The 19,346-nt window shown below is 42.9% G+C and overlaps 1 protein-coding gene across 1 annotated transcript in view; it reads right to left on the bottom strand.

Annotated features, from left to right (window-relative positions):
* Positions 1-6,564: 6,564 nt before the first annotated feature.
* The window catches only part of LOC120053812 (A-kinase anchor protein 13-like), a 64,662-nt gene continuing 51,880 nt past the window's right edge, over positions 6,565-19,346 (bottom strand). Inside the window, exons 15-34 of the mRNA XM_039001072.1 lie at positions 18,884-18,951; positions 18,665-18,728; positions 17,190-17,355; positions 16,822-16,934; positions 16,409-16,555; positions 13,702-13,955; positions 13,454-13,579; positions 12,917-13,034; positions 12,542-12,793; positions 12,232-12,308; positions 11,283-11,464; positions 10,985-11,067; positions 10,674-10,874; positions 9,854-10,018; positions 9,688-9,758; positions 9,071-9,115; positions 8,767-8,817; positions 8,119-8,583; positions 7,446-7,785; positions 6,565-6,676 (exon numbers count right to left, since the gene is read on the bottom strand). Coding sequence (XP_038857000.1) covers positions 6,618-6,676; positions 7,446-7,785; positions 8,119-8,583; positions 8,767-8,817; positions 9,071-9,115; positions 9,688-9,758; positions 9,854-10,018; positions 10,674-10,874; positions 10,985-11,067; positions 11,283-11,464; positions 12,232-12,308; positions 12,542-12,793; positions 12,917-13,034; positions 13,454-13,579; positions 13,702-13,955; positions 16,409-16,555; positions 16,822-16,934; positions 17,190-17,355; positions 18,665-18,728; positions 18,884-18,951 — 3,047 coding nt within the window. The 3' untranslated portion in view covers positions 6,565-6,617. The remainder of the gene's footprint in view (positions 6,677-7,445; positions 7,786-8,118; positions 8,584-8,766; positions 8,818-9,070; positions 9,116-9,687; positions 9,759-9,853; positions 10,019-10,673; positions 10,875-10,984; positions 11,068-11,282; positions 11,465-12,231; positions 12,309-12,541; positions 12,794-12,916; positions 13,035-13,453; positions 13,580-13,701; positions 13,956-16,408; positions 16,556-16,821; positions 16,935-17,189; positions 17,356-18,664; positions 18,729-18,883; positions 18,952-19,346) is intronic.

The following is a 19,346-nucleotide window of genomic DNA, read 5'->3' as shown; positions in this document are numbered from 1 at the left end:
AATAAAGACAGAACTGAACATCTATCTGGAGAATAATGATAATGGGGAAGTATCTCCTGCTATACTGTGGGATGCAGCTAAGGCGGTTATTAGAGGAAAAATCATAGCCACATCGTCTCTCAAGAAAAAGATTAAAGCACAGAAACTGCTGAAATTACAGGAAACCCTAAGAAACTTAGAACGATCTCATAGTCAATACAAAGACCCTCTTATATTACGAGAGATTCAAAAGGTAAAACAGGAAATTGACCAGATTTATAGAGAAGAAGTAGAGAAAAAGCTTAGGTTCCTGAAACAACGATATTATGAAGCAGGCTCAAAGGCAACCAAATTACTAGCATGGAGACTCAGGAAACAACAAGCACAGAATACCATTTTTAAAATAAAAGACCCCAAAACAAAAAAGATCACATGCAAATTAGATGAAATACAGAATGCATTTGAATCATATTACACAAATCTGTACAAGCAACCAGAGAAGGCAGATGCACAGACAATAGAGCACTTTTTGAACTCACTTGATCTCCCCTCAATTGGGACAGAGCAAAATGATAGACTAACTTTAGAAATATCCACCGAAGAAATTAATAAAGCAATATCTCAACAAAAAGTCAACAAGTCTCCAGGCACTGATGGCTTCCCTTCAGAATGGTTCAAGACCTTCAGAGAACAACTAACACCTCTACTTAAGGCCTGTTTTAACTGGACTCTGAGGGAGGGTGGTCTCCCACCGTCATGGAGAGAGGCCATCATATCTGTAATCCCAAAAGAGGGTAAAGATAAGAAAGAATGCAGTTCATATAGACCTATCGCAATTCTTAACACAGATTATAAACTATATGCATCAATAATAGCCAAAAGAATGGAGAACATAATCCCAGAATTGATTGACGGAGATCAAACGGGTTTCATACAAAATAGGCAGACACAGGACAATATAAGGAGAACACTACATGTCATGGACCACATTACTCAGAATAAGACAAGTGCAATATTAATCAGTCTAGATGCAGAAAAAGCATTTGATTCAGTGGGATGGGATTACCTATTCCAAGTTATGGAAAGATTTGGTTTCAACAAAGAAGTGATACAGTGCATCAAAACACTGTATTCATGTCCGACCGCTAGAATAAAGATAAATGGACATTTGACACGAACGATAAAATTAGAGCGAGGGGCAAGACAAGGCTGTAATCTTTCACCCACGCTCTTCTCCTTGTACCTCGAACCATTAGCACAGGCAATAAGACAGGACCCAACCTTAGAGGGAATAACAATAAGAGACAGTGAACATAAGATATGCATGTATGCGGATGACGTTCTGTTATTCCTTAAAGACCCAGGCTCAAGCGTACCTAGATTGATGGATGTTCTACAAACATTTGGAACATATTCAGGGTATGTGCTTAACGTACACAAGACCCAAGCCCTAGTATATAATTATACCCCACAGGAAGAGCTGAAGAATAGGTATAACTTCACCTGGACCTCTTCATCCATTAAATATCTTGGAGTATACCTACCAAAAGATACACCCAAACTTTATTGCATGAATTACGATCACATCAACAAGAAAATATATGATGACCTAGACAGGTGGAACTCACTTCCCTTAGATCTTAGTAGTAGAATTGAAACAATCAAAATGAACATCCTGCCGAGGTTATTGTATTTGTTCCAATCACTGCCCATAGAAATCCCACCTAAACAGTTTAGGGAATGGGATAAACGGATATCAAGGTTTATCTGGAACAGTAAGAGACCAAGAACTAGATATACAACATTACAGTTACCAAAAAACTGTGGGGGTATGGCCTTACCAAACCTAAAAGATTATTATGTGTCAGCCCAATTGAGACCCCTGGTTTGTTGGTGCAATTCAGAATACGAATCCAAATGGAAAGACATCGAGACTACTTTGACAGGGATACCCATACAGTCAGTTTTGGGAAATAAGGACATGGTAAAAGAAATATACAATAGACAAAATTAGTGGATTAATTTCTCTCTGAAGACATGGTTTAGGGTAGTTAAGCAAAATAATTTAGACAGAGAGATCAAACTGCTGAGTTGGCCCGCATACGACCCCAGCTTCATCCCTGCAACTCAGGACAGCAGATTTAAACAATGGACGCAGAAAGGCATCACATCATTCAGTACAATTATAAGGAATGGGGACCTAGATAACTTCCAGGACTTAAGTAAAAAACATGGCTTGGATAAACAAGATTTTTACAGATACCTACAAGTCCGACACTATTTCTTAAGGGAGATAAAAGTGACTGACCCTCGAGCACCTCCAAAATTAATCCAAGTATTCACTAACGCATACAACTTGGGGAGTAACAAAAAAACGATTTCAAATCTCTACTTGGGTATTCAATCTTCAAAGAAACATTCTACAAACTATATTAAAAAGAAATGGGAGGAGGAACTTAACATTGAAATAACTGATGAAACATGGTTGAACATATTAGAGACTCAACAAAGCTCCACCAACTCAAGGTCATGGAGAGAATTCTGTTGGAAGAATGTTATACGTTTCTTCATAACACCTAAACTGAAATCAAAACAGACTGGCTCACCACACCCTTGTTGGAGAGAATGCGGTCTATTGAGGGCGGACCACTCTCATATCTTTTGGTCCTGCCCCGCAATCGAAACTTACTGGGGAGAAATAAGATCTAACATTGGAAAAATAATGGGATTTGACATAGAACAAACATTAATTTCTTTGTACTTGGGTGAAATACCAGATAACTTACACAGAGAAAAGTACCTCTTGAAGGTCCTACTGGCAGCCAGTAAAAAGGCTATCACTAGGAAATGGCTACAAAAAGACCCTCCCACAGTGACACAATGGATAGACATTGTAGAAGAAATACACCACATGGAGCGTATGACCTTTGCTTTAAGAACTCAACAGGAGAGAGGTCAGGAATACTGGGAGAAATGGGTTTCATACTTGGAAAAGGTCTAATTCAAAGATGCTAATGTAACTAATATGATGATGAAGGTATGAAGTGCACTGTAACTGCCAGATCATTTTTGTTCTTTTATTTTACTTTATTTGTACTTTCTTTGTGTTCCTACAATAAAAACAAAGTATAAAAAAAAAAGAAAGAAAGCAGAAATAGAGAGCATAATGTGTTAGTTAAACCACTGGTATAAGCCAAGGAAAACATTATTTAGTTTGGCTGTTTTGTGTATTATCAACCAGAGAAAAAATGTGTACATTCTTTAATCAGGATGAGATTGACTGGATCTGATTAGAAAACAGTTTCTTATCTTCCCATCCTCGTACCTTGAAGTCCTGTGTTTCTCCTCGGCGCAGTGCAGTACGGTGTAGGCCAGCTGGGCAGGGTCACTTATTGTCACTGACAAAGGCAGGGCTAGTCACATCCAGAAGTGGACTCCGCCATACCCTCTACCACAGAATTCCTCCTGAAGCCACTCTCAGCCTAAAGAGCTGTCAGTGAGGTGGATGAAAAAGCATGCTAGAGCGAAAAAGACAAGTACATTTCCATCTTGTCCATGGAGTGGAACACACAAGCGTAAAGAAAGACAACGTCCCCTGCAGAGGAATGGCAGTTTTGCGAGGTACCTCGTCAAACTAGACAGCACAGGATCATAGAGACAGAGAGAGAGAAAGAGAGTAACGGGTGGTTAAATCAAACATACCCTCTGTGCAGCTGGCATCAGCCAGTCAATTAAGGCCTACATTCACCCAAAAACTGTGAAACACGATCCGTGCAGAGTTGTCCTGCTTGACTGGCCAAGAGACACACCAAAGACATTCCATTATAGAACAAACAATTAACACACAAAGACAAAGGGAGAAAATAGACACAGACACAAATCTCAGTTGACAAACAATAATAGTTATTTATTAAGAGAAAAAAGAATTTACATTTTATACCTCCAAAACAGGGAGGACACTGATAAATAAAGCCTCATTATAAAAAGCTTAAATCGATCCAAAAATCCACAAACAATACTTTAAAAGTTAAATTTGTACATGACACATATTTACATAATGGTTGCTTTGCCCTTTTTTTTCTTTTTACATGAAATTCCGCAAGAAATACAAATTGTACCTTTTTAGTACAAACAACAAATTACTTTAAAAGCACAGATATACAGTATAACTGTAAAACCCACTCCAACTCATCACAGATGCTGGCTAATATTCTAGTGCATTTCAATTTGATCATAATGGTCTCCCCTATCTCTGCATTTGCCACAATGCATCATGTACAACATTTCAGAGCAACTGTAGCACTGCTCAACATCTATACTGTAGACGGCCATGACAGTTGTTGAAGGGATGAGTAGCAGATATTCCCAGAAGAATATCAAGTGATAAAGGGTAGGGTCTAAGAACGTTCACACCTGTCAAAAGCGGAAAATGTCTATTAAGGCAAGTCAGTAAGTGTGAATGAACCAATCAATCAAAATGCCAATGATCCCTCCCTATGCTTTCACTTTTGTAAAATCACTAAACAAGGCCATAAAACACCATGTTAACGTGGTGATTCACTTTGCATATATATGACCAGGGGGAATTGTTGTGAAATATCAAGATGACAAATCCCACAGAGTAGATAGTGGTGGTGAATTATGAAGATTGCCACAGCGCCATCTGATGGTCAAAACAAGATAAACCAACACAGACAAGAAGAAGCAGAACAGTTAGGCTGCATTTACACAGGCAACCTAATTCTGATATTTTTTCCACTAATTTGTATTTTTACCCATCAGACCATATATATTTTTTGGAGCTGATCTGATTAGTCAAAAGACCAATTAGTGATAAAAAGATCAGAATTGGGTGTAAACACAGCCTATGTGACTGATGATTAGCACCATATTTCAGCTTTACAGAGTCAGAAGAGGACTTTGCTGTGCTTTCATTTTAAATTCTGCTCATCAGCAGTAAAGAGAAACGACAAAACTGAAATATTACGCATAATGCACCCCTGGTTATATGGATCAAAACCCAAGACTGGAGCATGGACGGAAAAATATAAATGAAGAAAATACAGGGACATTAATTATTCTGGACTATTTGAGAGGCACAAGAGAGCTTGTGGTACCACAGGCTACCAATACTAGAGCAGACTGCAGGGAAAATAGGGAAATATGGGGTTTTGTACAGAGGAAAGGTTTGGTTTGGTTTTACTAATAGACGAACAGCCTGTCCTGCAGGCAGATATACAGTATCAGTGTAATTCCAATGGGAATGGTTGGTCAGGGCTAGATTCATCTATTCCAATATCAGCATTAAAATATTACCCAAAAATGTAATCAGAATTTTTGTTTCTGTAAATCCATTCTTGTGAGATAGATATCCCTTAATCAGTCTGGATTTCGATTTAGTCTGTGTATATTGAATGATTGTCACTCATTGTAAAGCAGGAAGTCTTGCCACTTGTAACAGAGTGAATATTATCATCAACTTCAAACCCTGTGCCAGTATTGCATTGCAGTGATTGACAAATAAAAGGGTTCACAAATTCAAACTCAAGTGTGCAGTGGAGGAATAGAAACATGTACCGCAAATGTTTCTTCTACCCATTCAGTCAGCTGGAACCGTAGCGTCTAACAGTTTATCATCATTATATTCAATTGCAAAGTGGACAATAGCGACAAAAGCAAGTCAGCCACTATGTCTTTGAGTTTCGCTTCCTTACACACTCTCTTCAGCTCTTCCTCTTCGTCACTCATCTCTCTCTCTCTCTCTCTCTCTTTTCTCTCCTCCATTACAAGCTATTCTTTCTCTTTCTTTGGCTTGTCTTGTTTTCCGTTTCTCCCAGACTCATTCATCCTCTTCTCACAACTCGGACTCTGTGGTTAGTCATGTCTTCTCTAGCCGTGAGTTGCCTTTCTTTACAACTGATGTAGTGCTGATGGGAGAAATGAGGCTGTAGTTCCTTACAGGCGGGAACGAAGCATTATGGGGCCCAGTGTTAAGCAATACCTTTAGAAGTATGTCAATAAACACTATTACATAAGCTTTACTCACTCAACTGGAATTGTTGAATAGGGTGTACTGTATGCTCTCTTTTGTCATATTGGCTATTAGGGTATACTTGAATTTGTGAAATGCAGAACATTCTACCACAGTCACTCCCCTACGACACCTGCTCTGTTAAATCTTCCCTTCACATAGAAAACAAATGTCAGCTACTGTATACTTCATGAATGCTAAATCTTCTTCTAGCCATGGTAAAATTCCTGAAACGGTCCAAATCATTTCTGAACACTATCAAACACCAAAGTAACCAACCCATGCATACCAATCCAATCCATGCCACAGCAGACTTGCAGCTTCACCACAGAATCAAACCCGAATTATCTTCATCCAAAAGTTACACCTTGACAATTCAGTGGCAACTAAGCGGGAAGTGTCTGCATGGTTCCGTAATAAGTTCACAGGAAGTGCTCAAGCTGTACATCCTGTCCATGGCCATGGCCGACCCCTCCAGGTCCAGGTCAGTGGGTAGGGTACAGTATGTCAATGGGGTGCATGTCTATCTGGCCACACTACTACATGGTCTGGCAGTCAGTTGATGCAGTGAGTGTGGGGCATTGTGGGATAGTGGATGACAGAGGGATCAGCAGAAGAAGATCTTTCCGTCGCCCTGAGGCTCTGTGCCCCCAGTGTTTTCAGGATCTGTGGAGAAGAAAGACAGACATATACTTTAGTTAGACTGTAACAACATCCCTTATACACCGGGTATACCAAACATAAGGAACCTCTCCCCCCTTTCGCCATCAGAACAGCCTCAATTTGTCGGGGCATGGATTCCACAAGGTGTAGAAAGCGTTCCACAGGGATGCTGGCCCATGTTGACTCCAATGCTTTCTATAGTTGTGTCAAGTTGGCTGGATGTCCTTTGGGTGGTGGACCATTCTTGATACACACAGGAAACTGTTGAGTGTGAAAAACCCTTCGTGTCAAGAACTGCATTTTGACACAAATCAGAGCGCCTGGCACCAACTACCATACCCTGTTCAAAAGCACTTAAATATTTTGCCTTGCCCAATCACCCTCTGAAAGGCACACTGTCACATACATAATCCATATCTTAATTGTCTCAAGGCTTAAACATTTTTTTTTTTTACCTGTCTCCTCCCCTTCATCTACACTGATTGAAGTGGATTTAACAAGTGACATCAATAAAGGATCATAGTTTTCACCTGGATTCACCTGGTCAGTCTATCATGAAAAGAGCAGGTGTTCTTAATGTTTTGTACACTCAGTGTATAGCGCCTAGCACAGGTAACTCAACTTTTCCCATGGCTCTCTTTTCCTTACAAAGATATGTGGTGCTACTGGTACCTGGCTGGTGCTACTGGTACCTGGCTGGTGCTACTGGTACCTGGCTGGTGCTACTGGTACCTGGCTGGTGCTACTGGTACCTGGCTGGTGCTACTGGTACCTGGCTGTGATTGCTGCCCCTTCCCTTTCTTCTTCTTCTTCTCCTTGTCCTTGGTCTTGGCCATCTTCATCAGGCGGTTAGGGATTTGGTTCTGGCCCTCTGTGCTGCTCTGGGCCTTGGAGCTGGCGTTGGAGGAAGAGGACGAGGAGGAGAAGGGGTTCAGGTTCTTCCCTTTCCTCTTGGAGCCCATCCTGAGGAAGGGTTCTTTGGTGGCGGGGGAGGAGGAGAGCTCTGCCTCCCCTCCTCCAGGCTCTTTATCCAGAGAGGTGGAGCTCTGAAACTTCATGGACTCCTCTGAGGTGGTGGAGGGCGTCCGCTGGGTCCTGTGTGCCTGCTCTACCTACAGATCAAACCAAACCATACAACAACAAGTAGGCAGTTAAGCCTCACAGCAACTTAATGATGGAATCTGACTTGAAGGAAGAGATTATGTCTAGGAGTCAAGGTTGAGCTGTTTTAGGATTAGAAGCTTAGGCTTGAGCCCAGGTGGTTATGGTAAGCGGTAGGTAAAGGGTTATTTAAAGGCCTTCATTACATAGCTACATGTGTAGTCAGTCCATTGTGGTTACATTTTGTTACATAATAGTTATTTGATTTCTGTAATGTAAGGTAACAGACAGAGACCAGTGAGCAGTATCCCTCTTTGAGAACCGTGTCGACCGATCCAGCTCACCTCGGCTTTCTTCATCTGCTCCACCATCTCAGCCTCCCGCTGCAGCGTCTCCTTGTCTCTGTCCAGCTTCCTCTGGGCGTCCCTCAGCCTCTCCAGATCCCTCTGGTACTCCTCCTTCCTCCTTAGCAGCTCCTTCCTCTCCTCCTCCATCTGCCTACGCCTCTTTACTGTCTCCTCCTCCTGCTCCTTCACCTGCACCTCCCTGTCGCCCAGCCCCGACTCCCTCACCTCCCACTCCCTCTCCCTCCTCCTCCTCTCATCAGCGTGGGCCACCTGCTGGCGCTGCAGGTTGGCCACCTCCTGCCTCTGCTTCTCCAGGCTGCGCTGTTTCTCCTGCTCAATCAGGGAGTTGGGCCGTGAGGAGGAGGAGGAAAGGGAGGAGGTGGAGGAGTGGCGCGAGGCTGGCCGCTCAGCCAGAGCATGACGCTGGTCCTCGATGAAGGTGTCCTGCTGCACCACCACTGCCTGCAGGAGGACAGTAACAACGGTTATAAACACATTAAGTTGTATTGACATCCATACTAATGGACAGTTTTTGTATGTCAGTGTGCTTTTTAACAGCTCTGCGTGATTTATCTAACATAAGAGGAGAGGAAACGGGAAGAAGCGAGGAGAACATTGTATGAAAGAGAGGAGAAGTGGATATACCTGCAGTGTGCTGAGGAGGTCATGGAGGTGTGTGACACTCTGGAGGACCTGCTACATTATAAGACAAGAAGAGAGATCATAAACATGTACCTGTGTATGGTTACACAGTAGGAACATACACACAATAATATACTTCCTATGAAATAACATAATACAGTACAGCAGCAACTAGAGGCCTGTCTGTGGGAACAGGTAGTGATGCCTCGCTCACGCAGCCAGTCAGCCAGTCAGTCAGTCAGTCAGCCAGTCAGCCAAGGATGTACAGTATGCTGGTAGTGTAACATAGCGTTGGAGTCAGACCTACCTCACTGTTCCTCTTGAGCAGCAGCAGTAGGTTGTTGTTGCCCCCCTGTGGAAGAAGACAAGTACAGCTGCAGTTAGTTACTGAGATATTAACAGAGCTGCTGAAGCGAGGGGTCATGTTAATCACCCCCTCAAAGGAAGAGATTGAGCCCACCTGCCTGCCGGGGAGGCCTGAGCAGAGGAGATTGTAGGCATTAAAAGCACAGCACTACTCCCACACATTTCAGCCCAGCCCGGGGGCATCACCTAGCCTAATGGAGCCTTATTAATATGGACCAGCTCAGCTCAGCCAGCCCAGGGCCTCGGGCTGGGATAATGTCTGTCTGTTAATGTCAGTGGTGGTGATGGGGGACTGGACCAGGCCTACTGAGTCACAGGCAAGATTAAATCCTTCCTGATGGCATTGGTTAGGAAATAATAGTTATAAAGAATAGCCAGGAGTTAATGAACAAAGTGTGTGTGTGTGTGTGTGTGTGTGTGTGTGTGTGTGTGTGTGTGTGTGTGTGTGTGTGTGTGTGTGTGTGTCTAAGCTGGTCTACAAGCATTTCTCTGTTCCTTTCATTCCTTTGCTGTGACTCACACACATACACCTCTGAGATGTACAGTTACTGTAATTACCTTCTTTAACACGCCGTCTGACTCAGTCCTCCGAAGGTCTAATGAGTCATCCCCCTCTTCTTTCTCTCCGTCTGGAATAAAAAGAGACCTTTATCCCACAGCTCAGCTACAGTATGACAGTCAGGGTACATAGGGAGAGGAGTTGGAGTGGGTGATGTGTCCTTACTCTTGGAGATGTTCATCTGGTGGCTGTCGAAGCCTCCGAAGGTCTCAGCGCGGCGAGGCAGACACACCGGCCCCACACTGCCCCCTGATGCATCCTGGGTACTGGACACCTGCTGCCCCACGGCCCCGCCCAGACTTCCATTCACCAGCACATGGAGAGTCTCCACTGAAACACACACACAAATTACACACATAAGGATAGGTCCTGCACTCTCGTGCTGCATTCTTGCAGTAACGTGACATAAAATCATTCACAGTTGTGTGTTGTTTTTTATTACTATTTGCCAGGTCTTGTGACCCTTTTATGGCTACATGTACACACACCATACTGTATGATTTCAGTAACGACTACACACACTACTCTAGGTAGTTGAAGAAACCCGGACAGACCTCCATAAACTGGGTTTCTAAGGGAACCAGGAGAAAAAATATCAATATCTGGCTCATTACTCAACCTGCAGCGTTAAAGCAGTCCATTTGTATGCTTATGCATTAATTCCATCACTGTCTACAGAGAGAAAACGCTGATATAAATAACTATGACAAGTAACCATATATCACTCTGGCTTTAGCCAATAATGAGTTTTCGGCAGTATTCTGTAATCTGTCTGCCTTGGTCTTTCAGCTGCTACCGGCATTATATTATATTAGGGGTATTTTCGGGTAATTTCCTGATTGTTTCTGATTGGTCCTGTGTGTCTTTAGGGGCAAATCACTGGTTGGCCATGTGTCGAGGTAATTCAATAGGTGAGCACTGAATGAATAAAGGGTCATCTGTGTTGTGTGTGGTCTCTGCCCGAGGACCGTCCACTCTGACTCACCTTCCCTCAGGGCATCCTTCATGATGGGCTCTCCCTTGGTGATGTCATCTGGGGTGGCTCTAAACAGCATTCTGGTCCTGATAGACTGGGTTGGTCTGGTCTCCTCTGCTGGTCTGCTGCCACCCTCACACATTTCCCTGAACACCTTCACCTTCTCCTCCAATAGACTCATGATCTGCTCATCCTTCTTCCTCAGCAGCTCTGAGAGGAACAGAGACGCACACTGTGGTTAATACCTGTCATACACAACACTGACAGAGGATATCCATCAGGTTATACAGTATTTGATGAAAAAACAGAACAGGTTTTACCTCTAATCTCCCGTGCTTTGGTCTCTAGCAGTCTCTTGTCTTCCTCGGTCTCACTGGGGATTCCCTCATCATCATCCTTCTCTCTGTTAACACACACAATCCTCCATCAATCAAACCATTTACACTGCATGTGTAGTATAAAACAAACATGTTCTACGTATATATTTGTGTATCTGTGGGTACACAATTTGTATAGAATTACAGATATTTTTTGTTATAATCAAATTGCTGTGGTCTGATTGGTTTTCCCCATTCTAGTCATTATATTTCTATGTGTGTTCCTGTCTAACTGACTCACATGGAGTGCATGGCGTCCTGTATGAGCTGCATCCAGGTGTTGCGTTCCTCCTTGGTGCTGGCCAGCACCTCCACCATCTCTGGCTTCTCTATCCCCGCTGTGATCAGGAACAGACCCCTCTCCTCATTAGCCACCTCACGCACAATCAGCTTCTGCAGGGAGATCACCGTGGACCGCTGGTCCTGAGGGACGGGAGAGCGTGGATGGAGGGGAAAGAAAGAGGGAAGAATGGAGTGAGAGGAAAGAGAGAGAGAGAGAGAGAGAGAGAGAGAGAGAGAGGGAGAATGGAGGTGAAAGGATGTATTGACCAGGTTTCTATTGAAGTGTGTATAGACCAGGTTTCTATTGAAGTGTGTATAGACCAGGTTTCTATTGAAGGGTGTATAGACCAGGTTTCTATTGAAGGGTGTATAGACCAGGTTTCTATTGAAGGGTGTATAGACCAGGTTACTATTGAAGGGTGTATAGACAAGATTTCTATTGAAGGATGTATAGACCAGGTTTCTATTGAAGGATGTATAGACAAGGTTTCTATTGAAGGATGTATAGACCAGGTTTCTATTGAAGGATGTATAGACCAGGTTTTTATTGAAGGATGTATAGACCAGTGGGAGGTTTCTATGGAAGCTACTATAGGGAAATTCAATGTAAAGCCCAAGGAAAGAGGAGCTGAATGAAAACTCCAAACGTAAGTGAATGGTAAAAAACTGCAAGATAAGATTCTACAAAGAGTGTAACCAAGCCAATATACTGCTTCATTAAAATGTACATCTAGAATGCAACGGCCTTGCGAGGCACAATATTAATAGAGCTGGATAAACCTTGAAGGACTGGTGTTATAACAGCACAGAAAGCTAAACTTGGTGTAAACTAACATGAAGTGGGCACAGCTCTCTACAAAGTGTGGTACATATGAAACATTGAGCTGGGAAAAACAAAAATAACATACCAGTGAGGCAAAGACATATTTTTGGTCTTTCTCCTGGAGGAACACAAACACGTCGGACAGCAGCATGGCCTGGACATCTGAGGAAAATAACAAAGGTTCAGGATCAGTGGAGGACGGAGGGAGGGTGGAGAAGAGGGATGGGCAAGAGAGGGAGGGGGAGGTGAGAATGGGAGAGAGTGAGAGAAATTGAGGACAGAAAGAGTGAAAAAAAAATAGAAGGAGAGGGAGAGAGGGAATGAGAAAGAAAGAGAAACCTAGCGAGAGACAGAGAAGGCGACTGAGACAGAGATAAACAAGGCTGATCCCGTACCCTTTAGTCTGCCTGCAGAGTTCTTGAGCTGCAGTGGTCCATCATGCAGCAGCCTCCTGCCTCTCACCAGGTCTTCCCGTGCAAACATCTGGCCACTCTTCATCCTCTGAATGGACTTGCTGTCCGTACGACTGTACACTTCTTTCAACCGTTTCTTCTTGTCGTGTTCGTTCACCTTGTTGTCCACTGCATTTAGAATCTCCTTCACCAGCCTCAGAGCCTGGGTTATATCGTCATGGTCTTCCTCATTCTCTGCATCAGGGAAAGAAGACCTGCATGTCACTTCAGCACACACAGAGGGAGAGACATCACCACTCTTTCTCACAAAGTAAGTGTACGAGTGCCATTCAAGGAATAGAGAACACCAGGCCTCACCTTTGGTGTGATGCAGTATCCTCTGTAGTAGCACGGGGTACTTGGTTATTCGCTGTGTCACTAATAAGATACACTCTGGAATGCCTAGTCTTCGGACGATTGTGCTGCTCATCTTTTTCTGAAAAACAGACCGATCCAATTCAGATATCAATATTCTGTTTCAAACAACTGCAGGTTTATGCAATAAAATTACAACAGTGTAGTGGCACCACCTGGTGGAAAAAGTTACATTTTTCATACTGCTTATAATCAATCAAATGTATTTATAAAGCCCTTCTTACATCAGCTGATGTCACAAAGTGCTGTACAGAAACCCAGCCTAAAACCCCAAACAGCAAGCAAGCAAACAGCAAGCAGAAGAAACCTAGAGATGAACCAGGCTATGAGGGGTGGCCAGTCCTCTTTTGGCTGTGCCGGGTGGAGATTATAACAGAACATGGTGTTCACAATTTTTATAGATGACCAGCAGGGTCAAATACTAATAATCACAGTGGTTGTAGAGGGTATAACCATGTACAACAAAGAGCAGTTAGTTACCTTAATGAAGGCTTGGAAGCGTTTGTCTTTGGTGTGAAGCTCCTTATAAAAGTTAACTGCCTCGTTGTGGCGACTGCAGAATTTCCCGTAGACTTTCTTCATGCGGTCCGCATTGGGCCCTGAGAACTGAAGACCAGACAACCCATCTAAGATTAACTTACAGGTTAGTCTACTAGTCAACATTTGCACAACATCTCCACAACGATCACTAAACCCCTCATGCCGACAAACAGTCTCCCCCTGCTAACCTGTGAGACAAGGACGTCTCCTATCTTGTGGATGAGGAAGCTCCCGTCATCCCGACCTTCGATTGAAGACTCCCTCTTGCGCTCCAGGAGGTGTGTGAAGAAGTCTGTGTGTAGGTCCAGGAGTTCATCCAGCATGGGGAACACCCGCTCCACCGTCAGGGCCTCCAGCTGCAACTCCTTCTGCAGGCCCTTACTGTACACCTCAGACATGATCCTCAGCGTCCGTACGTGGTGCATCTCTGTCTGGACCAGCTCTGCAGAGAGACAGGAAGGGAAGGGTAGGAGGGAGAAGTAGAGAGTGGGTTATAGTGCAAAATCCCAATTAACAACACCCACACATTGTGTTTAACCCCAGGGTGAAAGTAAGCTGGTACGGTCCGGTACAGAGTACCGTCAAAATAACTAGTGGGGATACGCCGTACCGGTTACATGACCCTATCACAATAATTAAACAAAGATGCAAATAAACTGTCAGCTATTACACTTATTTATCATTACCACATGTCAGTCGCATGAAAAGAACGTGTGGTTCGAAATGCGGTGTGGTTCGACGACAATGGTGGCATTTTGCGAAGGTAGAGGTGAGTGGCCAAGATGGAGATGCACACGGACAGCAGTGGACCCATCCATTCAGGTTAAGTCTAATGAATGACCATCACTGAATGTCATTCATTACATGTTGGGGTGTTTTGTAAAGCCTGTCGCATGCTTCCCAGTCCAAACAGCGCATACATTATGAAAACATTTTGTGTCATTTTTGCAGTGGTGTAAAGTACCTAAGTAAAAATACTTTAACGTACTACTTAAGTAGTTTTTTGGGGTACCTGTACTTTACTAGTAATATTTTTGACAACTTTTACTTTTACTCCACTACATTCCGAAAGAAAATAATGTACTTTTTACTCCTTACATTTTCCCTGACACCCAAAAGTACTTGTTACATTTTCAATGCTTAGCAGGACAGGAAAATTATCTAATGCACACACATATCAAGAGAACATCCCTGGTCATCCCTACTGCCTCTGATCTGGCAGACTCACTAAACACAAATGCTTGTTCGTAAATTATGTCTGAGTGTTGAACTGTGCCTCTGGCTATCCGTAAAAAAAACAGAGAAGAAAATCGTATCGTCTGGTTTGCTTAATATAAGTAATTTTTTGTGATTTATACTTTTACTTTTGATACATAGGTACATTTAAAACCAAATACTTTTATACTTTTACTCATGTAGTATTTTACTGGGTGATTTTCACTTTTACTTGAGTCATTTTCTGTTAAGGTATCATTACTTTTATTCAATAATGTAAATTGGGTACTTTTTCCACCACTGGGTTTTTGTTGGTGTTGGTGTTCAGCAGGGTTTTCTCGGCTGTTCGAACATCATTTTTTTTCTTGAAAGTCGAAGTCCGGTAGACGAAGTCCGGTAGACGAAGTCTACGCCCCTTCGTTGGTGATTGTTCAACAATAATACTCTTAGTAGGAGTGGGAACTATGAACGGGATTCTTCAATGAAGTGTTTGTTGTCATTCAACAAGAGACGACTAGTTTTCATGCAGATGTTTTCACGAGAAATAATGCACCGAACATCTTAGTTTGATGTAAAATTAAGCGACTAAGACCTCCTCGGCAAGAACATCAACATTTATTACAGATTTCTTGATTAATAAATATGTATTTATTTGTTGTTGCTACGGCATCTCAAGAGGCACAAACAGTAATGTTGCCGCTTTTTTCTCATTTTTCAAGCAAAGGTCTTTTAAGGGAGTATGCGAGGCACAGACGTTCGCTTCGCCTAGCTGAGTTCTGCTAGGAGCAAAGTGGACCTAGTATGCGGGCGCCTTAACAGATGTCTCTTTCCACTCATCAAATGGCGGGTGCACAGTGCAGTGTATGGATGTAGGAATGATTTTCGAGTAGACAGGCTTACAGGAACCTATTGAAGTGATTGTTTGACAATCAGATGAGAACATGATGACTGGTTGTGTTTATGCCACATTAAAAGGTAATACATTTTAGAAGTAAAAAGGACAAATCTTTACTATTAGTCCCACAGATATCCTATTAAATTAATAGGGATTCTATATGCAAGTTTATATGTGAACATGCAAGTAAGCACTTCATTGCACTGTGTACTCCATGTATTTCAGGGATGGGCAACTTTGATTGGGGTGGGGGTTGAGCTCTGCTAACCGACCCGAGTCCAACGCCCCGACATTATACATCAGGACTAAATTGATCACTAACAATTAGAAGCTGAACATTTACGCGTGCTGTGCTGCGCAGTACAGTCATATATGATTAAGATCATAACATGGCGTCGGAAGTGCTTCAACCTCGTCAAATATAAGACAAGAGAGATTATTTTACAGAAAATAAAAATGTTCCGTGAGTTTTGTCAGAGTTGAGTGACGAAAAAGTAGCTAACAGCTACTCATGTCTCTTCATTGAGCAGAGCAGCCCAAGCAGAGCCGTTGCTATGGATACTCAAACACAGAGTTGCCATGTGCAGAGCAGCCCAAGCAGGCTTGATTTCAGGCTTCGGTCAGGGCCGGGTCTTAAATTTAGCAGAAGCAATAGGGCCTGGGTAGGGTAGAAGTGTAATGTAGTGTAAAAAGTATGTTGTAATTTCTCAAATAAATTGTTTGACTGAAACAAAGGATGGGAACATATGAAGGAATGAGTGGGATTGGGAGAGTTGCCCTCCTACCATAGATGACGTCCTGTCTCTTGACCACCTCCTTCTTGAGCCCCTTCACATACTTCTTGTCCACAGTGAAGGTCCAGGAGTCTGCCTCAAGATCCTTAGACTCTGCCTCAAACTCTCCCATCAGCTGGCTGTCCATCATCTCAGTCCCTAGGACAACACACATAACACACACAGGAACAGTTAGTATGGACGGCAGGAGTGGCTATACTGTATGTACTGTAAGCATACATGTTCTCTCCTACACTCACATATGCTGTAAAGGGAACCAATACAAAGTCATGCAAAACAACAGCTGAAAACAGAGGAAATCTGAACATGTCATATTTGCTCACTCCTTTGAACCGATCCCTACAAAGAGAGTACAGCAAATACAGGCTCTGTCACAGCGATAACTCTCCAGCTCACTACCTTACCTTCATCAGTGAGAGACTCAGTGGACTCATTGACCTTGGAGGTCTTGTGCAGTGAGTCTGTGGACTGGGACAGGTACTTCAGGCCCTTCAGTGGCATCTCATCCATCAATGGCCTGCATGGACAGACAGACAGACAGACATACAGGGTGGAAGAGAGAAACAGAGTTAGTGAAGGAGGGACTGTTACAACATAAGTTGTGTATACACTCTGGTTGTACAATTGATGCACAATGCATTTGACACAACACTTGTGAGTACACAGTATTGTTGTTGAATGTGTCAGCATGAAAATGTACATCATTTGTACAACCCGAGTATGTAAGGGGCGATAGTGAGTTGGTTGGTGATTGAGTGGCGTTGTGTCTCACCCTGCGATGTTGCTGATGGAGATGCTCTTGGACAGGTTGCTTTTGTTAAAGGGGAGGATGCTGTGATTCCGGCGAGGCACCACCGCTGCCAGCGTAACCATGGCCTGGTCATCAGGGGACAAGATGGCAGACCACGGACGCTCCCGAGACGATGTCGATGATGTAGCTGATCACACAAATACCGTTAGCATGTAGAGTAGTAGAACTCATAAGGATATCAGGAATTCTACATGCACAAAGTCAAATAAATACAAATATACTGTACATAAAAACAAATACAGTACTTGGGATTTTTTGGGGGGAAATATTAACATTGCATAGATTGAGACAGACATAAGGTTGAAGTCGGAAGTTCATTCCAAATGCCTGAAGGTACCACGTTCATCTGAACAAACAATAGTACGCAAGTATAAACACCATGGGACCACACAGACGTCATACCGCTCAGGAAGGAGACAAGGTCTGTCTACAAAAGTATCTATATCCACAGTAAAACGAGTCCTATATCGACATAACCTAAAAGGCCGCTCAGCAAGGAAGAAGCCACCGCTCCAAAACCGCAATAAAAAAAGCCAGACTACGGTTTGCAACTGTACACGGGGACAAAGATCGTACTTTTTGGAGAAATGTCCTCTGGTCTGATGAAACAAAAATAGAACTGTTTGGCCATAATGATCATCGTTATGTTTGGAGGAAAAAGTGGGAGGCTTGCAAGCCGAAGAACACCATCCAACCGTGAAGCACGGGGGTGGCAACATCATGTTGTGGGGGTGCTTTGCTGCAGGAGGGACTGGTGCACTTCACAAAATAGATGGCATCATGAGGATGGAAAATTATGTGGATATATTGAAGCAACATCTCAAGACATCAGTCAGGAAGTTAAAGCTTGGTCGCAAATGGGTCTTCCAAATGGACAATGACCCCAAGCAAACTTCCAAAGTTGTGGCAAAATGGCTTAAGGAAAACAAAGTCAAGGTATTAGAGTGGCCATCACAAAGCCCTGACCTCAATCCTATAGAAAATTTGTGGGCAGAACTGAAAAAGCAGAACTGAAAAAGTGTGTGCGAGCAAGGAGGCCTACAAACCTGACTCAGTTACACCAGCTCTGTCAGGAGGAATGGGCCAAAATTCACCCAACTTATTGTGGGAATCTTGTGGAAGGCTACCCGAAACGCTTGACCCAAGTTAAACAATTTAAAGGCAATGCTAACAAATACTAATTGAGTGTATGTAAACTTCTGACCCACTAGGAATGTGATGAAAGAAATAAAATCTGAAATAAATCATTCTACTATTATTCTGACATTTCACATTCTTAAAATAAAGTGGTGATCCTAACTGATCTATGCCAGGAAATTTTTACTAGGATTAAATGTCAGGAATTGTGAAAAACAGAGTTTAAATGTACTTGGCTAAGGTGTATGTAAACTTCCAACTTCAACTGTACATCTGAACTGTACAAATAAATATATTACATTTACTTCTCAACATGACTCCGGATATGGACGCAGAATCTGGCACCGTTTGCTGCTTCTGCTGCTGAAAAATACAGTATGGTATTACAATACATCAATGCCATTAACAAGCCTGTTACCCATTCATTCACAATAGACAGAGACTGATCCCGCACAGATGCATTCTGTTCCTATGTGTTTGAACGAAGTAGCGTTGTAGCCAGCTGACGGCAAGCTTACCTTCATTTTGACCTGGACACACACAGGAAGACGCTCTCTGCAGCCCTTATGGACCTGTGCATTGCAGTCTGAAATCATCAGAAGAAAAACAACATTAGGACAAAGATTTGGTAGAAACATCTGTTAAAGACTGCAGGAAAAGCAGAGTAGTCAGGTCTACCCATCTCACTCTCCTCCTTCATCAGGTGACAAAGTTGCTACTTGCTACTAGTGTAAATAATATAATTTCAATGCAACAAGATCACACAACAGTGTAAAAAACCTGATAGTTTGGTGGTGTGACTCATACCAAATCAACAATGCTCACCTGAACCACCCTGAACTATAGAAATAAACAGGCAGCAAGAGGAAACTCTAATCTGTACACTGAGAAAATGTCTTCATCCAGATTCCACCCGATTTTAGGCTGCATAAAATAATTAGAAAAAGTCCCAAAATGTTATGATGTTCTGTAAAGAAAAAC

The sequence above is a fragment of the Salvelinus namaycush genome, chromosome 9 (assembly GCF_016432855.1).
Source record: "Salvelinus namaycush isolate Seneca chromosome 9, SaNama_1.0, whole genome shotgun sequence".
In the NCBI taxonomy this organism is placed as follows: Eukaryota; Metazoa; Chordata; class Actinopteri; order Salmoniformes; family Salmonidae; genus Salvelinus; species Salvelinus namaycush.
This window is presented reverse-complemented; position numbering and strand designations above follow the sequence as displayed.